The sequence below is a fragment of the Cryptotermes secundus genome, unplaced genomic scaffold (genome assembly GCF_002891405.2).
Source record: "Cryptotermes secundus unplaced genomic scaffold, Csec_1.0 scaffold526, whole genome shotgun sequence".
In the NCBI taxonomy this organism is placed as follows: Eukaryota; Metazoa; Arthropoda; class Insecta; order Blattodea; family Kalotermitidae; genus Cryptotermes; species Cryptotermes secundus.
In genome coordinates this window covers 336,726-347,527 of record NW_019721013.1, presented here as the reverse complement: position 1 = coordinate 347,527, position 10,802 = coordinate 336,726, and the positions used below count along the sequence as shown (strand labels likewise).

The 10,802-nt window shown below is 41.8% G+C and overlaps 1 protein-coding gene across 2 annotated transcripts in view; it reads left to right on the top strand.

Annotated features, from left to right (window-relative positions):
* The first annotated feature begins 3,527 nt into the window (after positions 1-3,527).
* LOC111875250 (serine/threonine-protein kinase NLK) overlaps positions 3,528-10,802 on the top strand; it is a 114,505-nt gene continuing 107,230 nt past the window's right edge. For both annotated transcript variants that reach the window (XR_002844697.2, XM_023871322.2), the window contains exon 1: positions 3,528-4,544. Coding sequence is in view for 1 of the 2 variants with exons in the window: in XM_023871322.2 (XP_023727090.1) it covers positions 4,309-4,544 (236 nt within the window). In the remaining variant the exon portion in view is untranslated. The remainder of the gene's footprint in view (positions 4,545-10,802) is intronic.

The window sequence follows — 10,802 nt, the reverse complement described above, 5'->3', positions numbered from 1 at the left end:
AAATGTTTACATATCCAAGGCTTCCCTTGGATCACATAAATTTACATATTTTACTGATACATGATGTGTAACCGATGCAATATAGAATGGCACTTGTGAGTCATTCGTGCATTAGTCAGTGATCCCATCTGCTTAATACTTTCCACAGAAAAGGAAAATAAAACAATATATTGTAGCGGTCATTCTTAGGTCTTTACATCACGGGGATGTGTGCACTGTTGCCAGTGTTTCAGAGTTAAATGCTGCTTGTATCGTCAAGGTTGAAGGGAGTAGGGTGTGTGAGTTCTCAGCTGTTTCTATCAGAGCAAGAATCTGTATATATATCCAACACAATAAATAAGCAATTAACTCATCACATTTGTGTCAGTTGAGTTTATTAACTATATTTAACTTACATGACATGTTTTGGCTCAATTGGAGCCATCATCAGGCGATACATTATTTAGAGCTATAAAATATTAAATTGTAATTATGAATACTATGGATCCATGTTACAGTTATATTACAAATTGTTAATAAAATAATATATAAAATAGTTTAATTTAATTTAAATTTACATCGTTATTTGCACAGGTCAACTCAGTTTTATATTTTGGTTATATTAAATAGTGTCAGTCTTCATAAAATTAGTTCATGTAATTATGTTAGATACGATTTTTGTAATGCGTGTTAATCTCATTTTATATTATGAAAACAGTGACTATTGTATATATCNGTGGTGTTAACCGACGTTTTGGCGGAACGTATCGCCTCCATCTTCGCTTGCAGATTTCTTATACTTTTTCTTCTACCCTGAAGATGGAGGCGATACGTTCCTCCGAAACGTCGGTTAACACCACATATACGCGGTGCCAAATCCCAGAAGACTGCTTTCTTTACTATACCTTGTTTTGTATACTGTATCTTGTTTTTCCATGAATTATATGTTTGATGGGTTGAATCGTCTGTAACAAATGAATTGTTGTGAGTTAAATTGATGCTTATTAGTTGTTTCTTATATTGTTTTCATTATCCTACTTGCATTATTAGTATATTACTTTTACTTACTTCTAAGTTTTCTGTTATCTGCAACGCTGTATCTTATTTCAATGTTTATCATGCACTGTCATCAATCGTGCATTGCTATTACGTATTAGTGATTGTGGGACAGGAACTGGAGGGGGGGAAAGGAGGCAGAGGGAGATGTGGGGATATGAAGTAAAGACGGTAGGGTGTGTGGGTGTTTTATATATATATATATATGGGTGGGGGTTGGTGTGATTTAGTGTTTTCTTAAGTTGGGTGTGATGCTAATAATATGCATTCCTTGAAGAAGGAAAAAGAAGAACCTATATATTGACAAACATTCACACAGCCTACTCGCTTCATTCCTGAAGATGGAGGCAGCATATATCTCAGCAACGCTGTCCGTGTCTACTTGGTATGAAAGTCCAAGAACAAAATTTATATCATGTGAACCTCCATGAATGCCTAAGAGCAGTACACAAGCTGTAGTCACTTTTGTGTGTTACATTACACTGAGTAACCTCCCAATAAACATGGCTGGTCAAGTGCCATTTCATTTGGAGTCAGTTATACATAGTTAGTTGTACCAAATATTATTCTGTTGCATTTTCTAAATCAAATTATTATGTAGTTGCAGTATTCATATGAAACCAAACAAACATGTCCAACAATTTGATGTATGAGTGTTGCTCTTCCCTTTTTGTCATAAAGGCTTTTCAGAAACAGTTTTGTATTATTTGTTTTGTATGGTAAAACCTTTGGTGGTGTATTGACAGTTAATGTGCTACCAAATTCCAGCATAAAATCAATGTACGTTAAATCCTGAAGTCTATCTGAATAATATTTAAAAATTTAGTTCCTGCCTCACAGAGAACACACTGTGTGTCTGTTCAAAAACCACCCAGTTAATGCTGTTTAGGAAAATAATCGCTGTTTATTGTGAGAACCATACGGAACACATAAATACACTTCGTGGGCAGAATGCAGAATTCAGTTCTTACCTCACAAGAAACATATTGCATCTCTGCTAGAAAGCCCAACCGGTTAATGCTCTTTAGGAAAATAATCGCTGTTTATTGTGAGAACCATACGGAACACATAAATACACTTCGTGGGCAGAATGCAGAATTCAGTTCTTACCTCACAAGAAACATATTGCATCTCTGCTAGAAAGCCCAACTGGTCAATGCTGGTTATTGTGAGAATCATACAGAACACACAAACGCACTTTATGGGCTGAATTCAGAGGTTTTTCATGTTATCATGTGTGATACTTATAGTAACTACAGCTTTAATTACCATTGACTATTAATCTCGTGGTATGTTGATGTTGGTGAAGCCTTCTTGTTGTTATTGAGGTCGAACATTGAGCCTTTGTGCATGAATATCTGAAGAAAATTTCTCTCATGAATGAAACGTTAGCATTTGAATTTACACAAATACCTTAAAAAAAAGACAAGTAATTTTTGTTAACCATTAAATAGAGCTGTTTGAGTAGCTTGTCGTTTTTGATGTGAAAGGAATGACACATCACTGAAAACACCTGGTAACTTTAGGCCCTTTTTTATTCATCTTTTTCAGCAAAGTTCATCCATATAATTGAGTTTCAAATTTTGAATCAGGACAATTAGTGGCAATGAAGTTAATGATTTGTGAGATATTTTGTGTGTCTGTACCATCATATGACTCCATTAGTCAACCTATCGCAGCATATATAGAAAGTCATGTTGTATCATCTTACACAGAGAGAAGTGCCTGTTGCCATTAAGTACAGTGAGGAGGATAATTCAAATATGATTTTCTGTTGTAACTTGAAAATCGAAATTCTGTAACTGCCTGCGTCTTGCATACTAATGATGTGGCTAGTTGATTCAATTCTACACAGTAAGCTGCTGATACAATTTGTATTTCATTATTAAGAACCTTGGATAAGGTAAGAAATGTAGTGAAAGATATTCCTTTATGGTTACTTATTTACTTGCTATCAATGTGAACAGACCGTCTTTGCTGGTGATACAACTATATATCACCATCAAGAAGTTTACAAATCCAGAGAATCATTTATTTAGATCGACCATGACAATGAAGGGGTGACTGAAGAATGCATAGGCATGCTGCCCTTGATGCCCCTGCCCCAACTACAGCCCTGGTTAGAGTTCAAGGTACCGTAAAACTATCGATAATGATATTTCAGATCTTTCGAGACATAAAATCAGCGTTAAAGTTAGTGTACCAAAGTCAAGATTAAAATTGCAGAAACATGAAATTGTGTCCATGCATTGAACACTTAAGTTTGAATGACACTAAATAAGTTTTTCCATGGCAATTTTTTTGTAAATTTGTGGGCGGCCGTTACGCATTGCTATGGTGTAAAATAACTTATTAACGCAGAAAAATTTTCGGTATCATAAGTATGGCCCCCGTTTAAATACGCGCGTTGAGGTAATCGGAAACTCGCAATGCGCATGCGTGACTGCTGGGCGTCACGTGATACCTTTGTGCAGCTGTTTAGTAGCCTTGGGTTCGCTGCAGTCGTCGGGTCCCTTTGTCTGGAGGGACGTTGTGCGCGGGGAGGTTATGTGAAGTCGATTTGTGTCTTGGTTGTGATATTGCTGACAAACGTGTGATGGATAAACACTCCCCAAAACAGTACATAGCTGGCTGTTTATTTTATTGCTTGTTGCCAGTTTTTCAGCCACAGGAACCTCTCTTGTGTGATTTTCAGAAGGCCACTAAACTGACATGTATGAATTCAAGAAGGAAGTCTGTGTAGTGAACAGAGTGTTCGATGTTTAGTCCTGCTGAATTTCAGGAAGGCCTTTGTTTTATTATATATTCTAAGCAAGCCCCGGTTTGTGTTGTGTGCACCTATTTTTGCTGCTAATGGCCTATTGCTAAGAGTCTTGATGCAGGAAATGATTTTGACAGCGAAAGAGGAAGTGGCGGTATGATAAGTTGTATGAATTAGGTAGCATATATAGAAACACTGACGAAGATATTTCGTCCAAGCAGTGAACTTTGTCAATGAAGAGATGATAGCAGTGTTAGTTTAAGAACTCATGTTCCTAGACGAAGGACGGAAGTCCCACAGCTTTCTTCAAGAAGAAAGCGCAGTAGGGCTTATGGTAATTAGTGTAATGTCATTTTGGTGACCGTCGCATGCTTCTCTCTCTCCACCGCCCAGACTTTATACCATCCTGTTGAACTGAGTGCAGTGAAGAGCAACAACGGCAGGTCCTTGTGTTCTGAACGGTTGGAGGTGTCAGTGAATTGCTGCAACCCCGCTAGCTTCACTGCCACTTCATGGCTGTTGTTGGCCCGAGCAGACACTCCAGGGTGTCCATGTCTGTTTCGATGTCACTCATGCAGGGCGGGGGAGGAGGGGGAGGACACCAGCAAGCCATTCTGGCGGCAGCGGCGGCTCAACCCTATTATCATCCGCAACATCCACACCAGACGCCAGCGACGCCGGCGCATTCTCACACCCAGGACGTGCAGCCTGACAGGCCAATTGGTTATGGAGCTTTCGGTGTTGTCTGGTAAGAGAATGCAATTTTAAACGTATATAGATAACATAAGCCACAGTGGTAATTATACGCACCACCAGCTTTAACGCTTAAGAATTCTGCTGTGTACAGCAGCTGAGTCCCTAAATTCGCGTGTTGTGACTGGCAGAAACACAGGCGGAGCTATTCATGTTGGACCCAGTACTGATGCCTCAAGGCAGTTGTACTGACAGTTGCAGCTCGACTCCAGACAACTCCTCTTTCTGGCTCACGCTTCAGAGGCGTAAAGCCAAAGCATCTTATCAGTTCCTTGTTGCAGAGAGCGATCCACGTTGAAGCTCCAATGGTAGTGTGCGATTTCTGACCATTTGATTCCACACAGTTGTAAATAACAAAATTAATATAAAAACTGTAAGTTCTGGGAAAAACTAATCGCCTACTTTCTGCCCACCACATGTTGAATATTTGATATGGCACGGACAGCATAGGAGAACAGCACACCAAACTATTCAGTTGTACGTGTAGTATTCGTTTCCAAGGGAAGCTGTTTATTGAGCCGTTGCCTAGCAACGTTGGGGGAGGGGAGACAAAACAAGGCGATCTCATAAGCTTCCATTATTTTTTAAAGTAAGGAACTATCATTCAGTCCAGAACCGTTTGTCTTCTCGTCTGCTGTCCCAAAACATAAAAATTAGAATACACAAAACCATAATTTTGCCTGTAATTCTGTATGGGTGTGAAACTTGGTCTCTGACATTAGGGGGTTGAGGAGAATATTTGGACCGAAGACAGATGAAGTGACAGGAGGTTGGAGAAAACTGCATAATGAGGAGCTTCATAACTTGTACTCTTCTCCAAGTATAATTAGAATGATCAAGTCAAGGAGGATGGGGTGGGTAGGGCATGTAGCACGAAAAGGGGAGATGAGGAATGCGTATAGGATATTGGTGAGAAAGCCAGAAGGAAAGAGACCACAGGGAAGACCAAGGCGTAGGTTGGTGGACAACATTAAAATGGATCTTAGAGAGATGGGATGGGATGGTATGGATTGGATTGATCGGGGTCAAGATAGGGACCAGTGGAGGGCTCTTGTGAACACAGTAACGAACCCTCGGGTTCCATAACATGCTGGGAAATTCTTGAGTAGCTGCAGAATTGGCTGCTCCTCCAGAAGGGCTCAGCTCCATAAGTAAGTAAGGAAGGCTTAGTGGTACAATACATCCGCTGTTTGAAGGCTTCAAGAAGGACCGTGACGCAACAGAGAAGTGCTGCAAATATTCTCATCCAGTGCGGTATTTGTACCCAAGAAATTGTAAATTGGTTATATGAAAATATGTTTAAAATGAAACATGTATAGGTAAACATTTGTGTGGATGCATTTCTTAATTAGAAGGGCCTGAAACAAAGACATTCTTATCAGCGTTGCGTTTTAACATTGCTTACAACTTTGTATTCGCACGCGGTAGTGTAGTTGCTTGTGAGGCATTATGCTACAAGCCGGAAGGTCGCGGGTTCTTTTCCCGATTATATTGGATTTTTCAATTTACCTGATCCTTCTAGCCACACTATGACCCAGGGGTAGACTCAGGCTCTAACAGACATGCGTACCAGGAATCTTCCTGGAGCTAAAAGGGCGGCTGGCTTGTATGGCTGACATCCTCACCGCCATCTGTGAGCCGATTGTCTAGAAATTGTGGGAGCCTCGACGTCTCACAACCCTATGGGCCTCCACGGCCTGTTACAGGGATAGCTGTACCTTTAGAACGGCAATGACCAAGGAAGTCTGGAAGGATCGGAACTGAACGATACACGTCGGTTTTCCCATGTACGTTCATTAATCATAACAAGAAGGCACGTAAAGTGAAGCTGTTACCCATTGGCGGGTGACCGAAAAAAAAAATACTTTCGCAGTTTTGTATATCGTCCACCATGCAATAATATCAAGGTTTAAAATTAAATCCCTTTAAAATTCGTCACTACAGTACATGATTGGGCCTCCTCGGCCATCGTCAGGTGCCGAAACCTGTACTGTAGTGACGAATTTTAAAGGGATTTAATTTTAAATCAAGATATTATTGCATGATGGACGGTAAAATAAATTGTACTACCAGCTGCAACAGGATGCTAAGGTACAACATTTGAAATCAACAGCTGTGTTGCGTGCCTCATTACTGCTGCCAGCCTTGGAAGTGCATTTGTAAAAATAAAACTATACAAAGTCTGACCTTGGAAGGTTTTTAGATACTTATTTTTAAACGCAAATCCCAGTCTTTGTAATGAGAGTCGCTGGACCGACAGCACGTCCCCCCAGAATAAGTGAAAGCTGATTCTATGTGATATCCAATAGTTTTCCAGAAGCAGATAATCGCTCTTCTCTAATGAATGAATTTCTTATCAATGGTATATGAAGATCCAGTTCCTACCTCACCGGAGATACATTACGTCTCCGATACAAAGCCCAACCGGTTAATGCTGTTTAGGAAAATAATCGCTGTTTATTGTGAGAACCATGCGGAACACACAAATACACTGTGTGTGGGCAGAATGCACAGTTCAGTTCGTACCTCAGAGGAAACACATCAGGTCTCCGATACAAAGCCCAACCGGTTAATGCTGTTTAGGAAAATAATCGCTGTTTATTGTGAGAACCATGCGGAACACACAAATACACTGTGTGTGGGCAGAATGCACAGTTCAGTTCGTACCTCAGAGGAAACACATCAGGTCTCCGATACAAAGCCCAACCGGTTAATGCTGTTTAGGGAAACAGTCGCTGTTTATTGTGAGAACCATACATAAAGTATGTTAAAGCGGAGGGTGCGTATAGTACCCACCGGGCTTCAAAGTGTTAAGAGGATCAGAGCCTTCGTCTAAGTAGTGGAAGGGGCAGTTATATATCGGCCTGGGGTATCAAGTAAAGAGGTAAAGTGTTTCTTGTGCTTAATTAAGTACCAAGCTATGAATGTGTGTTGGGGGGGGGGGGTTGGAGGTATATTTACATGCATTCTTAGTTGAATATCCAGCTTCACGTGTGGATGCTTTAGCTCCCTGAACCCGTTGGATAGTAGTCTGTGAATGCCAGAACTGGTCTGGACTCAGTGCCCCTGCTGACAGCCGAATCCTGATTCTATGGTAGTCTAGCTCATATCCTGCCCACCGACTTACGCCAACTGAGGGATGGTTGCCTCGGTAGCAACAGCTGCATGAAGTGGGCGAAAGAACATGCGTTCACGTAACACAAGGGAATGTCTTGCGAAACATCTCTCGTGATACGGTTGTCTCTGTGCGTGATTAAACATCAAACCGTGAATATGTGTGACCCTCCGCATTAGATGAGGTGAATGCTCAGTGTTTACGCCCCTGGTGCGGTGCCTTACCCCGAAGAAACAGCCGGATAGGTAAACTTACTGGAAATAAAGTGCAGTATGTTCAGTGAGACGACCGGTATGGGCATTTTTGTTCCTATCACATAGACAGAGGGTGTCTGAGAACGGTGCTGAGGATAATATTTGGACCGAAGAGAGATGACGTGAAGGGAGGTTGGAGAAAACTGCGTAATGAGGAACTTCAAACTTGTACTCTTCTCCAAGTATAATTAGAATGATCAAGTCAAGGTAGATGAGATGAACAGAGAGAAGAGGAATGTATATAGGTTATTGGTCGCGAAGCAAAAAGGAAAGAGACCACTAGGAAGACCAAAACGTAGGTGGGTGGACAGTGTTAAAATGGATCTTAGAGAGATAGGGTGGGATGCTATGGACTGGATCGATCTAGCTCAGATAGGGACCAGTGGAGGGCTCTTTGTGAACACGGTAGTAAACCTTCGGGTTCCATAAAATGCTGGGAAATTCTTGAGTAGCTGCACATTTGGCATCTTTTCAAGAACGGCTCAGCTCCGTGAGTGAGTGATCACGTGTTGAAACCAGAGTCATATATGTATGTATGTATGTATGAAGGGGTAGGCCTGCTCGGCCCTTGCACTTAGACCTCAGTGGTCCATTGTGCTTCCCCGTTTTTAATTATTCCCTCAGCAACCCCACGCTTCGGATGAAGCGCAGGACTTTGGACGTAGGGCCGTCAAAATAGTCACTTGGTTCCATAAAATACTGACCCAAGTGACGTAGTCTTAAATAAGCTAAAGCCTCACATTCACACAGGATATGTGTGGCTGTTTCATTTTCTATCTGACACCTCTCACAAGTGGGACTGTCACTTAGTCCCAGTTTGAACAGGTGTCCTTGAGGTGACAGTGTCCTGTAAATAGTCCTACTATCCATCGTTAGCTGGTTCCTGTTGAGCTTCAACAGTTCCTTCGCTCTTTTATCTGAAGGTCCTCGTATGAGTCCCTTAGCTTGCCTGAGTCCAGTTAAGGTTTCCCAGTATTTCTTATGTTTTATGTTAGTCCAGTCCCTGATTGCCTGTTTGGCAACTTCAAGAGAGATGCCACAGGCTGGTTCAGGTCCTATGAACGGGTGTTGAGCTCCAATTTTAGCTAATTGGTCTGCTGCTTCATTTCCAGCAATACCCTCATGCCCCAGCACCCATATCAGTTGTACCCTGTTATGTTTGGCCAGTTCCATGAGGGTTTGGTGGCAATTCCAGACCAATTTTGAATTGATCTGGTGTTTGTCAAGTGCTCTAAGTGCAGTCATATAAGACCTAAAAATTTGTGACGATTAATACATTTATTGTATTTCTGGACATTATCCGTTGTCTTGATTTTTTAAAAACAAAGTTTCGGAGACTGGATTCTTTATCCGTCTTCGGGTGGTACCTACTCAGTTGGGCCCAATCGATAGAGCTATTTCCTATCTCAGGACACCAGCAAGAGTGAAAATCAGAGTTACTTTACGGGGTTTACCGCCAATCAGTTCGTCATGGCATTAGGCCCCTTGAGACCCACGACCAGAGATTTTTTGTTCTGAACTGCATCCTTGCGGTTATAGTCCTTACGTAACATCCTCTCTGACGAGAGGATGGGTTTGTCTCTTACGAATATGCTTGTCCTTTCGTCAAGTGCATGTATCGCACATAAAGTAGAAGGTAAAGTTGTCACCCTGCTAAACTAATTAAGCACTACACCATAAAGACGTATGGGGGAGTGGATGTATAGACCCACGTTTTCTTGACATCGGCACTGGTTGGTGAATGGTCAGCTTCACTCCCCTGCGCTTTACCCCCGGTACCCATTATATAGGAGGTTGGGTTAACCCCAGAACCGGTGGAGAAAATTCTTGACCCTACCAGGACTCGATCTCCGACCCCTCGGTCATCCAGCCCGTGGCCAGTCGCTATGCCGACTAATCTATACATCCTTTCCCCCATACACCTTCATGGCATAGCGCTTACTTAGTTAAGTACAGGGACAGCTTTACCTTTACCTTTTTATAGGTAATACCCTATCAGTGACTGCTGTGTTTGTCGCGCTTTTCACGTGGCCCTTCTACTACCAGCTGCGTCTGTCTCCCACTGCATTTCCTGTTCCCTATTTTGCTGCCGGCCATGTCCCGTCCACAGTAACCTGATACCTGCTGCTCTGACTGAAATCCCCTTTCCTCTCTCACTTTCTCCTACTTGTTCCAGTCTCCCCTTCAGTTCCTTTTGTTACATAGTACTGTCAGCTTGGTTAGTTTGTAGGTCTATTGGTATAAATTATATAAGAACTATAAAGTAGTAGACTCTCGCTAATTCGGTTACAGTTAATCCGGGATCGAAGTATGACAATTGCTGTTCACAGTGGAGTACATACTTTAAAAGACACATGACATATAAGAAGGCGGATGAGTCAGTTGTCTGTTCAGGCTAAACTTGACAAGTTTCTTCAAACTTGCATCATTACTTTCAGAAACAAGTGCACCTTCCGAGTCTTTATTCATTCATCTGTAATCTGTCAGACAGGTCCACAGTCTCTTCCAAAACAATTCCTCCGCTTAATGCGATCTAGAGCTTTCTCCTTCAAATGAGAATATCCTCTTCTGTCCCCAAGGACATCCAGCATCTTCTCACGTCTTCTTCCTCGTCTTCTGGTCACTTCTATCCGCCCCTCTATCTTTCCTTCAATAACTTCTTTCAGGAGGCAGTTTCTGCGTAAAACATGACCAATCCAGTTAGCCTTCCGTTTTATTATTTCATGTAGGATATTCCTCTGCTCACTGACTCTAATTAACACTCCTTCATTTCTCACATAATCGGTCCAACTGATCTTCTCCATCCTTCTCCAACACCACATTTCGAAACTTTCCAGATGTTTCTGATCTGCTGCCCTAAGTGTCCATGTTTCAGCCCCATACA